Source organism: Eleutherodactylus coqui, chromosome 6, assembly GCF_035609145.1.
Source record: "Eleutherodactylus coqui strain aEleCoq1 chromosome 6, aEleCoq1.hap1, whole genome shotgun sequence".
Taxonomy (NCBI): Eukaryota; Metazoa; Chordata; class Amphibia; order Anura; family Eleutherodactylidae; genus Eleutherodactylus; species Eleutherodactylus coqui.
This window is the reverse complement of record NC_089842.1, coordinates 224112976-224135636: the sequence shown is the minus strand read 5'-3', so window position 1 is coordinate 224135636 and position 22661 is coordinate 224112976. Positions and strand designations below refer to the sequence as shown.

The 22661-nt window shown below is 47.3% G+C and overlaps 1 protein-coding gene across 1 annotated transcript in view; it reads left to right on the top strand.

Annotated features, from left to right (window-relative positions):
• The first annotated feature begins 1283 nt into the window (after nt 1-1283).
• Nucleotides 1284-22661, top strand: part of LOC136633324 (unconventional myosin-Ie-like) — a 37849-nt gene continuing 16471 nt past the window's right edge. The window contains exons 1-10 of the mRNA XM_066608978.1: nt 1284-1354; nt 16444-16581; nt 17357-17446; nt 18096-18190; nt 18315-18402; nt 18473-18562; nt 18683-18814; nt 18885-19019; nt 19129-19261; nt 19566-19762. Coding sequence (XP_066465075.1) covers nt 1352-1354; nt 16444-16581; nt 17357-17446; nt 18096-18190; nt 18315-18402; nt 18473-18562; nt 18683-18814; nt 18885-19019; nt 19129-19261; nt 19566-19762 — 1101 coding nt within the window. The 5' untranslated portion in view covers nt 1284-1351. The remainder of the gene's footprint in view (nt 1355-16443; nt 16582-17356; nt 17447-18095; nt 18191-18314; nt 18403-18472; nt 18563-18682; nt 18815-18884; nt 19020-19128; nt 19262-19565; nt 19763-22661) is intronic.

The window sequence follows — 22661 nt, the reverse complement described above, 5'->3', positions numbered from 1 at the left end:
TACTGAACCCTGTGGCACCCCGCTAGTGACTGTGGTCCAATCAGAGTACGAACCATTTATTACCACCCTCTGCTTTCTATCTCTCAGCCAGTTCCTTACCCAGATACACACGTTTTCACCCAATCCGAGCTGTCTGATTTTATATATCAGCCTATTATGTGGCACGGTGTCAAATGTTTTAGAGAAGTCCAGATATACGAGATCAATAGACTCTCCCAGGTCCAGCTTAGAGCTTACTTCATCGTAGAAGCTGATCTGATTTGTCTGACATGATCGACCCTTCATGAATCCATGCTGGTGAGGAGTTATTCCGTTGTTCTCCTTGAGGTACTCGTCGATGGCGTCTCTCGAAAATTTTTCCCATTACTGAAGTGAGACTTACCGGCCTGAAGTTACCAGGCTCACTTTTGGTCCCCTTTTTGTAAATTGGAACCATGTTGGCAATGCGCCAATCCAATGGTACAAACCCGGTCTTGATAGTGTCTAGAAATATTAGATATAGCGGCCTAGCTATCTCATCACTTAGTTCCCTTAGTATCCTTGGGTGTATTCTATCTGGGCCTGGCGATATACAGGGGTCTGGGGATGAACAATGTACTTTGGTTATATTGAGGAGTCTAGGGAAGGACAGTATACTGTGGTTATATACAGGGATCTTGGAAGGACAGTATACTGTGGTTTTATACAGGGGTCTGGGTAAGGACAATATACAGTGGGTATATACAGGGGTTTGGGGATAAGCAGTGTACTTTGGTTATATGCAGGGGTCTGGGAAGGACAGTATACTGTGGTTATATACAGGGATCTGGGGAGGACAGTATAATGTGGTTATATACATGGGTTAGGCATGGACAGGATATTGTGGGAATATACAGGCGTTTGGGATGCACAGTATACTGTGGTTTTATATGCATGGGTCAGGTAAAGACAGTAAACTATGGGTATATACAGGGGGCTGGGAATGGACAGTATACTGTGGTTATATACAGGGGTCTGGGGACAGACAGTATACAGTGGTTATATATAGGAGTCAGGTAAGGACAGTATACTGTGGTTATATACATCGGTCTGATGATGGACAGTACACAGTGGTTATATTCAGGGGTCTGGGCGTGGACAGTATACTGTGGTTATATACAGGAATCTGTGGATGGACGGTATACTGTGTTTATATACAGGGGTCTGAGAAGGACAGTGTACAGCACTGTTATTGGGTATGTATTGTACTGCAGTTCCGCTCCTGTCCATCAGGTGTTGCTGTTGTTGTCCCGCCCGCAGCTCACCTGGGCACAGGAGCCGCCCAGATAACGTGAGAGCTGTAGCGGCGGGCGAGGAGACACTGGGGAGAGTCATGGTGAGTGCTGCTACAGGCTGGAAGTTGTAGTACTCTTGTGTAATATACCATTCTGGTGTTACTGCTGGTAGATGTGGTGCTCCTGCTTTACTGGCGGGGATGTGTCTACTCTATAGTGACCTGTATGATATGGAGAAGGAGGGGAAGGGGGAATAGTTTTCAGTGACCTATGATACAGTGTTTGAGGGAGTCTGTTGTATTCGGACCTGTATGTGATATAATGTGGGAAGGGGGTCTGATGTCTAGTGACCTGTGTGATATTTATGGGGGTCTGGTATATGGTGACCTGTGTGATATAATGTGTGTGTGTAGGGGGGAGGGGGGCTTCAGTGTCTAGTGACCTGTATGATATGAAAGTGTGTGTGTGATCCCCCTCACTGTCTAATATCTAATCTGTGTCTCCTCCCTTTCAGTTTCATCCCATTGTTTCTAGTCTTTCCTTGTGCAGATGAGAATAGGGCTGATCCCTCTGCACTGTGACAGCCCTTCAGATATTTGTAGACAGCTATTAAAGGGGTTGTCCCGCGAAAGCAAGTGGGGTTCAGCACTTCTGTATGGCCATATTAATGCACTTTGTAATGTACATTGTGCATTAATTATGAGCCATACAGAAGTTATTCACTTACCTGTTCCGTTGCTGGCGTCCTCGTCTCCATGGTGCCGTCTAATCTTCAGCGTCTAATCGCCCGATTAGACGCGCTTGCGCAGTCCTGTCTTCTGTCTTCTGAATGGGCCGCTCGTGCCAGAGAGCGGCTCCTCGTAGCTCCGCCCCGTCACGTGTGCCGATTCCAGCCAATCAGGAGGCTGGAATCGGCAATGGACCGCACAGAAGACCTGCGGTCCACCGAGGGTGAAGATCCCGGCGGCCATCTTCACAAGGTAAGTAAGAAGTCACCGGAGCGCGGGGATTCGGGTAAGTACTACCTGTTTTGTTTTTTTTATCCCTGCATCGGGTTTGTCTCGCGCCGAACGGGGGGGCTATTGAAAAAAAAAAACCCGTTTCGGCGCGGGACAACCCCTTTAAGTCTCCTCTCAGCCTTCCTTTTTGCAAGCTAAACATTCCCAGATCCTTTAACCGTTCTTCATAGAACACGATGTGCAGACCGCTCACCAACTTGGTAACTCTTCTCTGAATTTGCTCTCGTTTGTTGATGTCTTTTTTTAAAGGGGGGTGCCCAGAACTGGAAACAGTATTCCAAATGAGGTCTGACTAAGGTCGGTCTCACACAACTGGGCCGTATTTTGCAGCATATGACTGCAGACATGTTTTGCGTATGCGTACTGTTTTCCATGCGAATAGACAGCGTATCGGACGCGCAAAAAAATAGACGCAACCAGGGAATGACATCAGAGAGTGGCCCAACTCCCTGGAAACCCTCTTCTATGGCTCAGGCGACATTCTCTTGTGCTGTTATGGTGAGATGTTCCGAGAGCCTTCAGGAAAGGATGCTGCTCTCTCAGCTCGGCTGGTTTATACTACTTTTTTTGGAAGTAGTATAAACCACTTCTTTTGTAGAAAGAACCCAGAAGAACAAGCGGAGGTGGCAGACAGTCTAGGGGTGTTGCTCCCAAGACTGTCCTGCATTATCTGCCCACAAATTCTGGCTTTCTTTATACCATTTGTTATCTGGTCTCCTAGCAATATGCGTAGGAACAAGCCTTGTGGTACCCCGTATTGATACATTCTTCCACTTGCATGTACAGCGATTTATGACCACTCTTTGAGTACCATCACTCAGCCAGTTGTGAATCCACCTAACAGTTGCCTTTTCAATCCCATATTTGGTCATTTTTTCAATAAGTATGGTAGGAGATACTTTGTCAAATGCTTTACTAAAGTCAAGATATACTATATCCAGCGCATGTCCCTGATCAACCCAGTCAGTGATTCTGTCATAGAAGGAAATTAGATTCATCTGGCATGATTTGTTTGTAACAAACCCATGCTGGCTCTGGTTAATTACTCCATTTTTATCCAAGTATGTGCATACATGCTGTTTAATAATTTGTCAAAGATCTTTCACGGTATAGAGGTCAGGCTCACAGGCCTATAGTTTCTTGGATCCACCTTTTTCCCTTTTCTTCTGGGACTTCTCCTGTTCTCTAGGAAGTTTCAAAGATTCCAGCAAGTGGTTCAGCAATTACCCCCGCTGTTTCCTTTAGTATCCTAGGATGTAATTCATCTGGACCTGGAGACTTGAATTCATCTAAGTTAGCTAATGGACCATTTACACGTAACTATTATTGCTCACAATTTGTTCAAAGGAACAATTTTGAGCGATAATCATCCACTGAAAATGCAAAAAAATTGCTCACTGTTCATTCACAAGTCGTTATCACTAACTTTCAGTCACCATAAAAACTATTGCTGGCTTCTTGTTCCGTGTAAATTCTCCTTGGTCAGCGCATCACATCGAAGGTGAAGTGCTGAGCGATGATCCAGTGGTGAAGTCTGTCAGTCTAAAGTGCTCTTCATGAGCGCTGACAGCCTTTACAGTGATGTCAATGCTCACACAGTCGTTAAGCCGACTGTTGTCCCGTGTAAAAGGCAATCCACACGGGTTTAACTTGCAGCACACCTCAGGGTTCTTCAAACCAAACCGAAAAGGGGACTAATAAGTCCAACGGGTGCACGCCAGCAATGTGGGGGTCAGAGCCTCAGAAGACCCCCCAAAGTATATCACAGTATCTCACAAAAAGGTTCGTGGCAGCATCCAGGGCGTAATGCAAAAATAAATAATTTATTCCTCCAAGAACATGCTACGTTTCGACCCTCATGGGGTCTTTCTCAAGCTTGAGAAAGACCCCATGAGGGTCGAAACGTAGCATGTTCTTGGAGGAATAAATTATTTATTTTTGCATTACGCCCTGGATGCTGCCACGAACCTTTTTGTGAGGTCCCGTGTAAAAGGGCCATATGTGTTCCGTCACCATCTCTCTGCTTATAGATGGCCTACATTCTTTTATTTCCCCAATAGCACAGGGAAGATCAGTTGATGTTCCATCTACTTTCTGAGAGAAAACAAATACAAAATATAAATTTAAAAGTTCGACCTTCTCAACATCTTTCTGAACCAATAAACCATTTTTAACTTGTAAGCATCCAATAGCATCTTTGACTTTCCTTTTGACATACCCCCAAAATCCTTTTTTATTGTTTTTGGCCTCTCTTACAAGCCTCAATTCATTAGTAGCTTTAGCTTTTTTGAAACTTGCTCTACAGTTTCTGCAGACCCCATTATATTCTTCTTTAGATATTTCCCCCTCTTTCCATTTGATGAACATATTTTTCTTCCTTTTTAACATGTGTGCAAGTTCTGTGTTCAGCCATCCTGGTCTCTTTAAATGCTTCCCATTCTTCCTTCTTTTGGGGATTGTTAACGATTGTGCTTTGACATTTCTGTCCTTAAGAACATCCAGCCATTGGATTCTTCCTATCCTCTTTCTGTGGCAGCTTTTACATGGCCGTGAAAACTGGGCAACATTTGTGTGATGAAGGATTCACAAAACTTGCACAAATATGAACCTCATTCTTTAGTGGAATGTCCTATCTTTGAACATTTCCTTGAAACACATCGCCCATTGTTTTCAGTGGGGGACAGAAAACACATCACATGGCGTACGATGTGCATGCGAATGCGAGGTTTCCCATTGAAAACAATGGGAAACACTTGCTGATCCTCCGGCATGGCTGCGTGCCGTGCTGGAGGATCCCAACTGTACTGAAGTGATGGGAGGTGTATTTGACACAAAAACGTCTTGCATCTGCTAGGACATCGCATAAGCGTGATATCGGGCTGAGTTTCTTGGCCCAATATCGCTCTGGGCAGTGTGTAGGAAGCCTGAGTCATTACAATCTGCCTTTCTAAAATTCAACCTTGAGGTCTGAGTTTTCTCAGGTCTTTCTCCCCTTGTTATCCAAAACTCAAGAATAGCGTGATCGTTGCCTCCTAAGGTCCCAGCCACCCTTACTTCCTCAACCATTTCTTCCCTGTGGGTAAGAATTAGGTCCAAGATAGCAGATCTGTATGATATGATAGGATTCGTTTGTGGGGGGTTTGGTGTATAGTGACCTGTTTGATGAGGTAGGAAGGGTCTGGTGTATAATGACCTATGTGATATGGAGGGGGTCAGGTGTGTTCTGACATGTACCATATGGAAGTGGAGAGGAGAGTTTGGTGTATAGTTGCAGTACCCCAGAGGAGTACCCCAGACACCTGACACACGTTGGGAGCTGGGAGGGTTAAGTGATGGCTTGTCACGCGGCACTTACCAGACTCCTTTCCCTGAGGGATGACACGCAGCCAAGGCCAGAGTACACTGCAGGCCACCAAAGACATTCCTAGGATAGGGAATGCCAATAAACAGGAGGATGAGGGTAGTATTTGTCACGGGTGACGCCACCGTTCCTACACACCGGAACAAATTATTCTACACGGAGAAGAATAATCACAGACACGGATTTCTAGTACCTCGGGTCCCTAGGAACGGTTAGAGCCCGGTATGAACTTTACTTGAAATAACTTATAGCAAACAATTATTACACAGCAACTTGGGTACAATCTTCACAGTGCAGGTAAGAAGAGAGATCAGAGGTTAGGGAGGATAAATAAGATGAAACTGGTTCTGTAGTCCACGTCATCTGTCAGGTACCGCTCTTGGACTAGGGGCACTCGGAGGAGTGAGGGAGTAGGGTCACTCCACAGACACTCTGGCAGCAATTAATTTGACTTTTAGTATTGGCACCCTGCACTTGGAGATGCGTGGGTGTTACTTGGTAGCGTACTTCTACGCAGTGATCCTAGCTTTGGACAGCAGCGTAGGAAACTTGTAAACTTGAATTTGTATCTCTGCACTGGGCTCGTCTTACAGAATTACTTACGAATGCTCGCTCTTGGATCTGGGCTCACTCTATTCACATCCAGAATACAGTCGCTACGGGATATCTCTTCTCCTCTTCCATCTTCACCACAAGGAAGCTGAAGGTGCTTCCATGTGGCTCCGTGTTTAGTGAAACTCTGGTAGCAGACAAGATGGAATTCTTTCCTGCTCTCAAGCACTCATATTTATACCCTCAGTTATACCACATGACATGACAGACTGATACATTTACAGACAGGCAATGATTTTATTAGAATTAACCTCTCAAGCGCTGCAGCTGTGCAACGCACACACTGGAAGTGACAAGACGGGTTTGCACAATGCATCTGCATAGGACAAAACATGTATGACATTCATGGAGAGGACCAGAATGATTTACTGGGACACTACATAGTGACTATGATATGGAGGAGGGCAGGTCTAGTGTATAGTGACATGGAGAGGGGGGGTATAGTGTACAGCGACTGTATGATATGGAGGACAGGGGTCTAGTGTATAGCAACTGTCTGATATGGAGGACGGGGGGTATAGTGTGTAGCGACTGTATGATATGAGGGGGGGGGGGTCTAGTGTATAGTGACTGTATGATATGGAGGAAGAGAGGTCTAGTGTACAGTGACTGTATGATATGGAGGGGGGGGTCGAGTGCATAGTAAGATGTATGATGTGTGTGTGTGGGGGGCTCTATGATATTTATGGGAGGTCTGGTGTATAGTGACCTGTATGATATAATATGTGTGTCTTTTCTGGTCTTGGGGGGTTGAATAGTGAACTGTATGATATGGAGGGGGGAGGGTGTGGTGTATGGTGATCTGTATGATATGATGTGTGGGGCGTCTGGTGTATAGGGGCCTGTATGATACATATGGGGGTGTAGTGCATAGTGACTGTATGATGGGGAGAGGGTCTCTGGTGTATAATGACCTGTATGATATGATGTATGAGGCGTACAGTGACCTGTATGATATGATAGGATGCGTGTTTGTTGGGGGGGGGGGGGGTTGGAGTATAGTGACCTGTATAATGTAGAATTGGGTCTAATGTATGGTGACCTGAATGATATGATGTGTGGGGTGTCTGGTGTATAGAGAGGTCTTCCTCATATTGAGGTTGACAGACCAGTTTAGTGACTCTCAACTGCTAGAGCTGCCTCTGCCACTTCAGCTTTAATTGTCTGGGACGTCCACTGGGGGTCAGTCTGTTCTCTTTTTCCTAATGTGGAGCTACAAGAATACAAGACTGTTTTAACCCTCACTGAAGGAATTTCAGGATGGGTAGAAGGTGTCCCTAAACCACCGGTGAGGAACAAAAGCATCTACTTGCAGGACATCACAGACCTACTGAACAAACTGTCAGCCATAGTTTTCTCATCGCTGGTGCCATCCTGGCCACCATGTGGAATCCTTATACTCCAACATCCCACATGAAGATGAATTGACCGCCTGCCAGGCACACCTTGAGGCCTATAGGGTTGCCTCTGAATTCATGTTACAACTCACAAGATTTATCCTCACACACAATTATTTCTCCTTTGGCAAAAAGATATTCCTGCAACTCACCTGAACCACCATGGGCAGTAAAATGGCGCCGCAATATGCCAACCTTTTCATGGCAAAACTGCAGAGTGACTTTCTGGCCTCCTGCTACAGAAAACCATTGGCCTACTTCCACTACATTGATGACATCATAACCATATGGACCAACACCAAACAACTAATAAAATTCCATGAGAGATTCAATGCATTTCACCCGACCATTAACCTGAAATTAAGCTACTTGTATACTGATATCAACTTTTTGGACACTAACATAAAAATTTTAAACAACTCAATATAGACATCCCTATACCGAAAACCAATTGGTCAGCCCACATACCTCAGATGGGACAGTTACCACCCTAAACATATCAAAAAGTCCCTGATCTATAGCCAGGCCATCAGATACAACCGGATCTGCTCCAACCCAACGGACAGAGAGGAACATCTATACCATCTTAAAAGAACATTTTAAAATCAGGGCTACTATCTCACCTCAATTGATGACCAAATCACCAGAGCCACCAGGATACCCAGAAATCAACTACTCCAATACACAGAAAAGGAAGGAAACTATCATGTACCTCTAGTAGTGACCTACAATTCACAGCTAGAGGTACTAAGGAAAACCACAAAGAAACTCCATCATACCCTCCACAAGGATGACCATCTGACACCATATTCTTGGACCCTCCCCTCCTATGTTACAGACAACCTCCAAATTTGAGGAACTTTACAATCAGGAGTGCATTGTCCTCCGACACACAAAAAGGAACTTATCCCTGTAAGGTAGGGAGCTGTAAGACCTGCTGACATGTGCAGATCACGGACAGGATACAAAGCCTCAACACATAGCAGAGCTATAAGATCCCTGGGACATTCACATGTACCACGTCTGATGTTGTGTACTTGATCTAGAACAATGAATGTCCTGTTGGTGGCCTTTGTGTTGGGGAAACAGGACAAAAACTAAAAGCAAGGATGAGGTCTCATCGCCACATGATTACAGAAAGCCAGAATTACCTGCAGCCGAGCATTGTTCTGGTCATTGACACAACATTGGACATATGAAAGTTATTATATTAAAAGGCAACTTCAAGTCTCAGTGTCACTGAAGAATTTGGGAGTACAAGTTTACAACCATCTTTGACACTCAAGATAGGCATCAACATCTCAAGAGGCTTCATGCATCACTGGAGAATATGAGAAATCTATAGCAGAGATAACATGCTGGCCTGGTGACCCCCTAACACCAATCTAGAGACCACAAAACTATCACATTCCTTATCAGTGGACTAATTATGCACTTACTCCTTTCCTTATCCTGTTCTGGTATTGTTTTATGTGCAAATTAATCACACCATATTTGTGCCTTGTGTACCTGTCTCATGTGTTTTGTGTTGCCACTAACGGCTGTCATGCCAGCCCAAAGCACCGTGACGCCATAAAGCGCTATGGTGAGCACTAATTTTATGATTATTCTTTGTGGATGGCAATTAATTGTGATTTGTTATGTTCGGACACCAGTGCTCGTGGGCACAATTTGTAGTTGTGAGTGGTGGGGTGTGGAGTAATACACGGAGCCAGATATTTTGCTTAATTTAAATAAGGCAGTGGGATGAGGTAGTTTTTTTCATAACATTCAGTGCATAATAAATGATACTTAAATTGCAACAATGTAGACCCCTGTGTCTAACTCATTTAGGCCGCCTGCAGACGAGCGGGTCGGATCCGGTGGCGAGAATTCTCGTCGCGAGACCCGACCCGAGCACCTGCAGAGACGAGCGCGTACTCACCCGCGCCCGGTGGCCCCGGCTCTTTTATGTGCCGGCTGCCGGGCAGCCGGCGCATGCGCAGACCGGAGCCGGCGGCCGGGTGAGTGACGTTTCTGTGCGAGGCTCTGCGAGCCCCGCACAAAAATAGGACATGCCGCGGTTTGTTTGCCGCGCGATATTTCGCGCGGCCAAACCGCGGCCGTCTGCATAGGAGTGCATATTGTAATGCACTCCTATGCAGGCTTTGAGCGGCGGAAATCCCGCGGGAAATCCTGCCGCAGGATTTCCACCCGTGTGCAGGCGGCCTTATACTCTGGATTCCTTCTCTCTATCCTTCTTTGTATTTATATCTCTTTGTTTCTTTATCTCCCTCTCTTCATATTTACATCTTTTATTTTCCCTCTATTCACTGTCAAAGCTGTCCCTCCTCCTCATTTACTCACGGTTTTCTCAGATTTATCTCTTGTTTCTCTCTTTCTCTCTCTGTCACGGCTGATCTCTCTGCCTCTTTTCACTTCTCTCTCTTGCCTGGCACTTTCTTTTCACCTGTCGGGCGCTTCTTTTTTCTGGCGCACTCTCTCTGGCACTTGCTTTGCCTGGTGCGCTCACTCACTCTGGCTCCTGTGACCGTTGTCCGGCTATTTATCACCTCTGTCACCTGACCAGTTTGTCTGCAGCCAATCACAGCCTATCTGGTTGCTAGGCTACCTGCCTCACCTGAGTCTCTATGCATTTTATTTCTATCCTGTGCAGCTGGATTAAAAACGTCCTAACTGGTTGCTAGGTTACCAGCATCTCTTGTGTAAATTGATGCAGATTAAACCCTAGGGCTGGTTATTATATTATTGGTCCCCATAGCTAAACAGTGCTGTGTAGTGCCTATTTCCAGGCCACTACATATGTACGTGTGTATGTGTGTGTGTGTGTGTATATATATATATATATATATAGCCAGGCCATCAGATACAACCAGATCTGCTCCAACCCAATGGACAAAGAGGAACATCTATACCACCTTAAAAGGAAATTTATAAATTAGGGCTACCATCCCACCTCAATAGATGACCAAATCACCAGAGCCACCAAGAAATCAACTACTTCAATACACAGAAAAGACCTATATATATATATATATATATATATATATATATATATATATACATACAGTATGCCTCTTTGGATTTATTTCATACCCTGAGGAAGGATTTTGAGAGGTCCGAAAGCTCACTATAACATTATGTATCTTTGTTGGCCATTAAAAGGTCTCGTATCCACAAGATTATTTGGTTTCTCCTGCTGGGAACAATCACATTTAGTATATTCAGGGCATGTGTGGTGCGATTTGGGGGTTTTCAGTCCCCCTGTTCTTGTTATGTTACTCCAGGACCCCCATTACCCTCTCAGGGATCAGATCATTGATTGTCTGGATCTGGGGAAGGATTTGGCCTAGAAAAAACGCTCTGTGAGAAGAGATGTTTGTGGTACTGAGACACCCGGTCAAAGTGCAGCTCACCCGGCCCCTTACCCTGAGGCTCCACCCAGATTCAGGCACATTCCTACCCGACTCGTACGCTGTGCTCAGACCTGCACTATGCAGAGAGGGTGAGCCCGGCGCTACATTCCTCAGGAGAGAACTGTGTATCACATGTGTCTCTGTATCTGTCCCGCTGTATCACACGTGTCCCCATATATGACCTCACTCACTATATCAGACGTATCCCATGCATGACCTCACTTGTGTCCCCCACGTATAAGCAGTCCCGCTGCATCACATCAGTATTATGGCCCTGGGCCCTGGCAGCAAATGCCCCATAGGCGCAGTGTCCTGCCCTGCAGAACATGTATGCATGTTGTGGTCGTCGCACTTTGTACTCCGTGTTATATCACTGTACTCATATCCATATTACATGCAGCTCTGTCTCAAATGCCTTACTGCGCCATAGATGCAGCATCTATATTACATTACAGCTGGTACATCACACGATCGCCTTTAACCCTTTGTGCATTACATTATAACATTTCCCCGCTTAACCCTTGGCCTTCCATTTTAGCTGATTAAACCATGATGTCATTATTTCACCCGTTAGACTGGTGCCTCATTATAGTTCCATGAGCCTGGCCGGGGACTGTGCCTCATATGGTCCTGGGGTTGCAATTGGCTCTCGCTTATACCCACTAGCAGAGCTGCCTCCGCCACTTCAGCTCTTCATACGTTCCAGTGTTGGTCTTCAGCACCGCCATCACAGTGTCCAGTAATTCAGGGAGGGAGTCTGTTCTCTCGTCAGTTGTGGGGCACTTCATCCCAGGAATGCGACCATGTTGCCATCCTTATTGTCTGGGACATCCACTGGGGGTCATTTTGTTCTTTTCTTCCTGATGTGGAGCTACACGAGTACAAGACTGTTTTAAGCCTCACTGAAGGAATCTCAGGATGGGTAGAAGGTGTCCCTAAACCACCGGTGAGGAACATAAGCATCTACTTGCAGGACATCACAGACCTACTGAACAAACTGTCAGCCATAGTTTTCTCCGCATCCTGGCCACCATGTGGAATCCTTATACTCCAACATCCCACACATGAATGGACTGACCGCCTGCCAGGCACACCTTGAGGACAATTGGGTTGCCTCTGAATCCGTGTTACAATTCACAAGATTCATCCTCGGACACAATTATTTCTCCTTTGGCAAAGAGATATTCCTGCAATTCACCGGAACCACCATGGGCAGTAAAATGGCACCGCAATATGCCAACCTTTTCATGGCAAAACTGCAGAGTGACTTTCTGGGTTCCTGCTCCACAAACCATTAGCCTACTTCCAATACATTGATGACATCATAATTATCCGGACCAACACCGAACAAGAACTAATAAAATTCTATGAGAAATTCAATGCATTTCACCCCAACATAAACCTGATATTAAACTACTTGTATACAGAAATCAACTTTTTGGACACAATAAAAATTTCAAACAACTCAATACAGACATCCCCATACCGGAAACCGATTGATGGACCCACATACCTCAGATGGGACAGTTACCACCCTAAACACATCAAAAACTCCATTGTCTATAGCCAGGCCATCAGATACAACCAGATCTGCTCCAACCCAACGGACAAAGAGGAACATCTATACCATCTTAAAATGAAATGTATAAATCAGGGCTAGCATCCCACCTCAATAGATGACCAAATCACCAGAGCCACCAAGAAATTAACTACTTCAATACACAGAAAAGAAAGGAAATGGTTGTGTACTTCTAATGGGGACCTACAATTCACAGCTAGAGGTACTAAGGAAAACCACAAAGAAACTCCATCATACCCTCCACAAGGATGACCGTCTAACACCATATTCCAGGACCCTCTGCTTCTGTGTTGCAGGCAACCTCCAAGTCTGAGGAACTTTATAATCAGGAGTGCATTGTCCTCCGACACACAAAAAGGAACTTATCCCTGTAAGGTAAGGAGCTGTAAGACCTGCTGACATGTACAGACCATGAACAGGATACAAATCCTCAACACACAGCAGGACTATAAGATCCCGGGGACATTCATGTTGTGTACCTGATCCAGTGCAGTAAATGTCCTGTTGGGGGCCTTTATGTTGGAAAAACAGGACAAAAAACTAAAAGCAAGGATGAGGTCTCACCTCCACACCATTATAGAAAGACGGAATTGCCTGCGGCCGAGCATTGCTCTAGTCATGGACACAACATAGGACATGAAAGTTATTATGTTAAAAGGCGACTTCAAGTCTCAGCGTCACTGAGACTTCGGCCCCTTTGGTCTTTCTTTTGGTGGACATCGACCACAGCATGGAGAGACCAACAGCTAAATAGCCGCTGCCGCGATATATATCAGGCCCTCTGGCGCTACTGACTCTGCACTCTCTTTTCCTGCTGCAGTCTCTCCATTAGTCTCACTCTTCTGGACGCTGGCATATGTGTGTCTTGTTGGGTCACCTGTGGATTGCTTGTACGTGTGTCTTGTTGGGTCACCTGTGGATTACTTGTACAAGTGTCTTGTTGGGTCACCTGTGGATTGCTTGTGCGTGTGTCTTGTTGGGTCACCTGTGGATTGCTTGTACGTGTATCTTGTTGGGCCACCTGTGGATTGCTTGTGCGTGTGTCTTATTGGGTCACCTGTGGATTGCTTGTACGTGTGTCTTGTTGGGTCACCTGTGGATTGCTTGTGCGTGTGTCTTATTGGGTCACCTGAGGATTGCTTGTGCGTGTGACTTGTTGGGTCACCTGTGCATTGCTTGTGCGTGTCTCTTGTTGGGTCACCTGTTGATTGCTTGTATGTGTGTCTTGTTGGGTCACCTGTTGATTGCTTGTATGTGTGTCTTGTTGGGTCACCTGTGGATTGCTTGTACGTGTGTCTCGTTCGGTCACCTGTGGATTGCTTGTATGTGTGTCTTGTTGGGTCATCTGTGGATTGCTTGTATGTGTGTCTTGTTGGGCCACCTGTGGATTGCTTGTACGTGTGTCTTGTTGGGTCACCTGTGGATTGTTTGTGCGTGTGTCTTGTTGGGTCACCTGTGGATTGCTTGTACGTGTGTCTTGTTGGGTCACATGTGGATTGCTTGAACGTGTGTCTTGTTGGGTCACCTGTGGATTGCTTGTGCGTGTGTCTTGTTGGGCCACCTGTGGATTACTTGTACGTGTGTCTTGTTGGGTCACCTGTGGATTGCTTGTGCGTGTGTCTTGTTGGGTCACCTGTGGATTGCTTGTACGTGTATCTTGTTGGGCCACCTGTGGATTGCTTGTGCGTGTGTCTTATTGGGTCACCTGTGGATTGCTTGTACGTGTGTCTTGTTGGGTCACCTGTGGATTGCTTGTGCGTGTGTCTTATTGGGTCACCTGAGGATTGCTTGTGCATGCGACTTGTTGGGTCACCTGTGCCTTGCTTGTGCGTGTGTCTTGTTGGGTCACCTGTTGATTGCTTGTATGTGTGTCTTGTTGGGTCACCTGTGGATTGCTTGTACGTGTGTCTTGTTGGGTCACCTGTGGATCGCTTGTATGTGTGTCTTGTTGGGTCACCTGTGGATTGCTTGTACGTGTGTCTTGTTGGGTCATCTGTGGATTGCTTGTACGTGTGTCTTGTTGGGTCACCTGTGGATTGTTTGTGCGTGTGTCTTGTTGGGTCACTTGTGGATTGCTTGTACGTGTGTCTTGTTGGGCCACCTGTGGATTGCTTGTAAGTGTGTCTTGTTGGGCCACCTGTGGATTGCTTGTAGGTGTGTCTTGTTGGGTCACCTGTGGATTGCTTGTACGTGTGTCTTGTTGGGTCACCTGTGGATTGCTTGTACGTGTGTCTTGTTGCGTCACTTGTGGATTGCTTGTACGTGTGTCGTGTTGGGTCACCTGTGGATTGCTTGTACGTGTGTCTTGTTGGGTCACCTGTGGATTGTTTGTGCGTGTGTCTTGTTGGGTCACTTGTGGATTGCTTGTACGTGTGTCTTGTTGGGCCACCTGTGGATTGCTTGTGCGTGTGTCTTGTTGGGTCACTTGTGGATTGCTTGTACGTGTGTCTTGTTGGGCCACCTGTGGATTGCTTGTAAGTGTGTCTTGTTGGGCCACCTGTGGATTGCTTGTAGGTGTGTCTTGTTGGGTCACCTGTGGATTGCTTGTACGTGTGTCTTGTTGGGTCACCTGTGGATTGCTTGTACGTGTGTCTTGTTGCGTCACTTGTGGATTGCTTGTACGTGTGTCTTGTTCGGTCATCTGTGGATTTCTTGTGCGTGTGTCTTGATTGGTCACCTGTGGATTGCTTGTACGTGTGTCTTGTTGGGTCACCTGTGGATTGCTTGTACGTGTGTCTTGTTGGGTTACTTGTGGATTGCTTGTACGTGTGTCTTGTTGGGCCACCTGTGGATTGCTTGTACGTGTGTCTTGTTGGGTCACCTGTGGATTGCTTGTACGTGTGTCTTGTTGGGTCACTTGTGGATTGCTTGTACGTGTGTCTTGTTGGGTCACCTGTGGATTGCTTGTACGTGTGTCTTGTTGGGCCACCTGTGGATTGCTTGTAAGTGTGTCTTGTTGGGTCACCTGGGGATTGCTTGTACGTGTGTCTTGTTGCGTCACTTGTGGATTGCTTGTACGTGTGTCTTGTTGGGTCACCTGTGGATTGCTTGTACGTGTGTCTTGTTGGGTCACCTGTGGATTGCTTGTACGTGTGTCTTGTTGGGTCATCTGTGGATTGCTTGTGCGTGTGTCTTGTTGGGTCACCTGTGGATTGCATTGCGTGTGTCTTGTTTGGTCACCTGTAGATTGCTTGTACGTGTGTCTTGTTGAGTTACTTGTGGATTGCTTGTATCTGTGTCTTGTTGGGTCACCTGTGGATTGCTTGTGCGTGTGTCTAGTTTGGTCACCTGTGGATTGCTTGTACGTGTGTCTTGTTGGGCCATCTGTGGATTGCTTGTGCGTGTGTCTTGTTTGGTCACCTGTGGATTGCTTGTACGTGTGTCTTGTTGGGTTACTTGTGGATTGCTTGTATCTGTGTCTTGTTGGGTAACTTGTGGATTGCTTGTGCGTGTATCTTGTTGGGCCACCTGTGGATTGCTTGTGCGTGTGTCTTGTTTGGTCACCTGTGGATTGCTTGTACGTGTGTCTTGTTGGGTCACCTGTGGATTGCTTGTACGTGTGTCTTGTTGGGTCACCTGTGGATTGCTTGTACGTGTGTCTTGTTGGGTCACCTGTGGATTGCTTGTACGTGTGTCTTGTTGGGTCACTTGTGGATTGCTTGTACGTGTGTCTTGTTGGGTCACCTGTAAATTCTTCTTGTGGGATTCTTATTTACATTTTCAATGTATGGAGAATCAGTGGATGACATATAGCAGTCCTGTAGTCATGTGACAAGCTAACATCTACTGCCTGTCACCCCCTACAGGGCAGTAAGGAGCGGTACCACTGGCAGACCCAGAATGTGCGGCAGAGCGGGGTGGATGACATGGTTCTTCTGCCCAAGATCACGGAAGAAGCCATCGTGGACAACCTGAAGAAACGCTATATGGACGACTTTATCTTCGTATTCTTCTCTACTCTACAGATAACAGAGGGTGACTGACACTGTGGAAGGGGATAACACCACTAGAGGGCGACTGTAATCCTACACTGAGGGAGGGGGCAACGCCACTAGAGGACAACTGTTACCGTACATTGAGGGAGGGGGTAACACCACTAGAGGGTGACCTTAACCTTACCCTGAGGGAAGATTTTTAATGTCACTAGAGGGCAACTGTTACCTTACACTGAGGAAGGGGGTAACACCAGAAGAGGACAACTGACAGTGAGAGAGTGGTAACACCACTAGAGGGCGACTGTAACCCTACACTGAGGGAGGGGTAATACCACCAAAGGGAAATTGTTACCTTTTACCGAGGGAGTGGGTAACACCACTAGAGGGCCACTGTTACCTTACATTGAGGGAGGGGGTAACACCACCAGAGGGTGACTTGTTACCCCCCTCCCTCAGTGTACGGTAACGCCACTAGAAGGTGACTGTTACCTTACACTGGGGGAAGAGGTAACGCCACTAGGGGGCGACTGTTACTTTACTCTGAGGGTGGGTGTAACATCACTAGAGGGCGACTGTAACCTTACATTGAGGGAGAGGGTAACGCCACTAGAGGGTGGCTGTCACTGTACACTGAGGGATGGGGTAACACCACTAGAGGGCGACTGACACTGAGAAAGGGGGTAACACCAGCAGAGGCCTTAGCATGGTCAGTATAGCAGTACTTGTTGGGGGTCCGTGTATGAGAGTGTCTTCATGCTGTATGCTGCTTCCTTAACCCTTTCAGACATACATTGGGCCGGTGTTGATTTCTGTTAACCCTTTTAAGCAGCTTCCGTATTTCACAGAGAAGGAGATTGAGCTGTACCAGGGAGCGGTGAGTAGAAATATGAGTAGTCAGTAGGCGTTATATCTGCGTGTACCTCACTACTAGTACATCTGTGTCCTCAGTAGCCATATAACATCAGGCAGAACCTCATACACCCTTCAGACATAGGGGGCGCACTATACAGTAATGAGCGTGTAACGTGTGCACTGCATACCGATCTTCCATTTACTGCTAATGGGATGGAGGAAGTGAGTCACACAGTTACTGTCACCTGACTCCACACCTTTGTATACAGGCTTCAGACACTTTGCTGTTATTGGCTAACAACCATTCGACACACCTGTATAACTTTCCAAAGTTGGGAAAGTTTTCTCTTGCTCTCTGCTACTTCACAGTGGTCGATAGCGGTACTGCTGCACCGTTGATGCTTTTTGTACATGTATATGGACGACGATGTCTGGACACGTACACACAATTATTATCTAGATATACTTCCTTCACTGATAGGAAAGTTACCGATTCCTCTCCAACACTTCCTGTCACAGGTTCTTCCCATCTTATGCTCAGCTATGGGTGGAGCCACGCGGAGGTTTTATTTCTTGCTGTATCTTGGGGGTCATCACCCCATGTGCCGCAGCACTGATCTCTCCACACTTAGTTGATGTTTGCTGGATAATTGTGTTTGCACCCCCTACAGGCTCAGTATGAAAACCCTCCCCACATCTACGCTCTGGCTGATACAATGTACCGGAACATGCTGATAGACGGCGAGAATCAGTGCGTTATCATCAGGTGCGTCATTAGTTACAGAAAACCTGTGGTACTTCTGTCCCCCTCGCCTGGGGGCCCAGGGCCCGCACATGCTACATGAGATGCAAGTGCTGGGACTCAGCTATTATTTGTTCTCGTTCTGCAGCGGGGAGAGCGGAGCCGGGAAAACCGTTGCAGCAAAGTACATCATGGGCTACATCTCTAAAGTGTCCGGCGGAGGGGCCAAGGTCCAGGTACTGGGGGGTCCCTTTGGGCTGCCACACCCGTCTCTCTTCCCAACTCATCACTTCTCTGTTCTTCCAGCAAGTGAAGGACATTATCCTCAAGTCCAACCCGCTGCTGGAAGCCTTCGGGAACGCGAAGACCGTTCGGAACAACAACTCCAGCAGATTTGTGAGTTCACAGCAACAACATGTGATGGTCTGCAAGGCATATCAGGAGGTAGAGGGGACAGAGCGATGTTCTGCAGATGTCTTATGATGTAATAATCTGCCGCTCCGCCTTCTTCTGCAGGGGAAGTACTTTGAGATCCAGTTCAGCCGTGGGGGGGAACCGGACGGGGGTCGGATCTCTAACTTCCTCCTGGAGAAGTCTCGTGTTGTCAGTCAGAATTCCGGGGAGAGGAACTTCCACATCTTCTACCAGGTGAATGTTAAGTGAGCGCCCCCTATAGAGGTTGTGTCATATGGGCGCTCACCATCTGCTTATCTTGCAGCTTTTGGAGGGGGTTAGTGCGGAGGACCGGGAGAACCTGGGGGTCACCAGTCCCGATTATTACTTCTATCTCAACCAGTCCGCCGTCTACAATGTGGAGGACGTCAGCGACAAGAATGAATTTGCTGAAACCATGGTGGGTGATGCCAAGAAGGCTGGTAAGAGAATGGTCAATGGCCCCACTAGCGAGGGCACCGCTGATAGTGATATCCTGCTCATAGCTATCCTCTTCCACAACCCTACAGGCAGCGATGGACGTAGTCGGAGTCTCCCATGAAGCTCAGGCGTCCGTCCTGAAGATCATTGCTGGCATCCTGCACCTGGGGAACATTGGTTTTCGAGAGAGTGGCAATTACGCCATGGTGGACAGCGAAGACTGTAAGTAGGGGGTACAATGATGTGGAAGGCAGGGGTTGGATTCTGATCATTGACCCTCATCCAGATCGAGAGCTGGGACAATGAATCAGGTTGGGGGGGGGGGGGGGTCTGAGCCTTTTCCTGCTGGAAAGAGAGGACCATGATTGAGGGGTCAGGGTTCTGGTCGTTGAGCCTCATCCAGGTGGAGAGCTATGACTGTGAGTGGGTTGGGGGGGAAGGAGCCTTGCCCTGCTGGAGAGCGAGGACCGTGATTGTTGGGTCAGGGTTCTGGTCGTTGACCCTCGCCTTGTGTGTCTCTCTGCAGTTTTGGCTTTTCCTTCGTATCTTCTGGGCATTGACCAGTCTTGGTTAAAGGAGAAGTTGACCAGTCGCAAGATGGATAGTAAATGGGGTGGGAAATCTGAGATCATCGATGTGACACTCAATGTGGAGCAGGCGTGTTTCACACGTGACGCCCTCTCTAAGGCCCTGTATTCCCGACTCTTCGATTACCTGGTGGAGGTGAGATGAGATGACCTCTCCCAAAGATATACTCCAAATCTCTTCATTTAATTCACTGCCTAGTTATGTACTGAGCCACCTATATAATGCATACTGTCCTGTTATACAATCTAACACGTATGTAATATATTCTGTCCTATTATACATTCAACCACCTACACAATGTATACTGTCCTGTTACACACTGTAGCGCATATATAATATATACTGTACCACCAATATAACATATACCGGCCTACTATGCACTTGTCCACCAATATAATCTATACGTCCTGCTACACACTCGATCATCTATATCCGTGATGGTGGGCCTTATAGAGACCGAGTGCCCAAACTACAACCCGGAACCTACTTATTCACCACAAAGTGCCTCCAGGTCATTTACACGGGGTAATTACTGCTCAAAATTCCTTCAAATGAACGAAATTGAACGATAATTCTGCAGTTTAAATACAAAAAGATCGCTCTCTATTGGTTCGCAGTTCGTTATCGCTGACTTTCAGGGCTTAAACAGATGAGCGGAGCGGAGTTGCGCAAAATCCAGGGTGCTTGTTTTTTTTGGGTTTTTTTCTCTGACTTTTCAAACTCTGTGCTAGAGTGGAAAAAGAACAGCGGGAAGTTGGGCAAGTCTTACCTTTTCTTACTTGTACTATTAACGCGCCAGAATCCCGCTAGTGAAAATGAAACCATTGAAATCCGTGGTTTAATTTCATCCCGTTATGCGGCCATAATAATCACAGCCGCATGACGGGACAAAATCCCGCCGTCTGTTTAAGCCCTCAGTCAGCACAAAAACTATCGCTGGATTGCTGGCTTGTCCTAGAAGGTGGAGCGCTGAGTGAGAAGCCCGCGATCCAGCGGCGAACGGGATGATTATCATTCAGAAATCCCGCGGTCGTTCCGTGTAAACGCACGAAGCGCCTGAACAAAGATTGTTCGGTTTCTGTATGCAGGAAATGATGACGTGCCGTTCGGAAGTGACTGACTGCTGTTTACACTGAACGACTGTGCGTTTATAGCGGATGTAGGTGGGCAGGGGAAGATGCCCGCTGCTGTGCTGTTACTCCTCTGTAACAGCACAGCAGCGGGCATCACTGGGACGAGTGTCCGACTTCGTTTCACCTACGGCTCATCCCATGTAAATAGGGTAGAACTCTACCTGTGTAAGGGCCCCTGTCCACGGCAGTTTATTTGCCGGTGGTAAACTGCCGGCGAATCATGCCAGCCGACGCTTCCCATAGCATTGCTAATGTAAAGCGCCGGTACCTGTCCACGAGCGGAGAATCATTGCGCGGTCAGCCTATCATGAACACACTACCGTTTCCCCTGATTATCAGCCCCACCCCGATAATAAGCCCTACCCCGGTTTTCAGGGGAGGCTTGAAATACAAGCCGACCCTCAGAATAAGCCCTAGCGAACCTACATGAAAAAAAAAATAAAACATTGATACTCACCTGGTCCACGGCATCCCGGTGCTCACTCATTCACAGCCGTTCAGTGAATGACATCACTGAATGGCTGTGATTGGCTCATCGAGCGCCAGCTGTGATGGGCTGGCGCTCGATCCAATCGCAGCACTCGCTTTGCTGGAGGCGGGGAATTCAAAGCCCCGTTTACTAGAAAGAAACTGATATGTCAGCGCAGAAGACACTGCAGCTTGCTGCAGCGCCTCCTGAGACCATTGCGAGGCATCGGGGAGCCGAGAACCAGCTGACTATAATTCCTTCCCCTCCCCCTGAAAAAATAAGACCTAGCACCTCTTTAGGGGTAAAAATTAATATAAGACAGTGTCTTATTTTTAGGAAAACACTGTATTACATAAGTAGTTAAATGGGAGATGTTGAGAATTTTGTAGCACTAGTTTTAATACAAAGGATGACATCTGCAGGTCCTGCCATGTAGTCTAGTGCACCCCCTAACCTTCTTTTAACAAATAATGGGCGTGCACCAGACTACATGAATGTGCACTCTCCAGCAGGGGGAGTGGTGATTAAGCTAGAACAGTGATGGCAAACCTTTTAGAGACCGAGTGCTCAAAATGCAACTCAAAACCCACTTATTTATTGTAAAGTGCCAACACATCAGGAGGCGGGGGTTATCACGATGTATGATTTTTACCCCCGTCGTTCTTAAAAGGACAAGGCTGTTTCCAAGTAGACCGGGTGCAGATTTTGACTTCTTTTGGATGCGGAAATGCTGTGGAATTTGCCACGGAAATTTCCGCTGAGAACATTCTGCAGCATTTCCCAGCAGTGATATTGACCCCCCCCCCCCAGAGCGGCCCCAGCAGTAAGGGTGACCCCCCCCCCAGAGCAGCCCCAGCGCCAATAGTGACTCCCCCAGAGCGGCTTTAGTGGTTATAGGGACCCCGCACAACGGCCCCATCGGTAATAGTGACACCGCACCGTGGCCCCAGTCGTAATAGTGACATCCCACAGTGGTCCCCAGTAGTAATAGTGACACTTTACAGCGTCCCCGGTAGTAATAGTGGCATCCCACAGTGGCCCCTCTGCTTGGCGCTGTTGCTGCCACTGATCCCAGGAGCATACTGTGACGTGCTGCCGGACACCTCCTCCCCTCCCCCCTCCCCTGCTCTCGCGGAACCAAGTAGGAAACGTCAGAGGAGGGGGGAGGAGGATCCCGGCTGCACACTGACATCACAGTGTGCGCCGGGATCAGCGCCTCTAGCAGCGTTGCTGAGTGAATACCAGCAGGGGAGCTGCGGCACCCCTGCCAGTATTTACTAATGTGGTGAGCGCCTGACGGCGGCGAGTGCCAGCTGGGAAGGCTCTGAGTGCCACCTCTGGCACGCGTGCCATAGGTTCGCCACCACTGATCTATATAATATATACTGTCCTGTTATATACTCGACCACCTATATAATATGTGGTCCTGCTA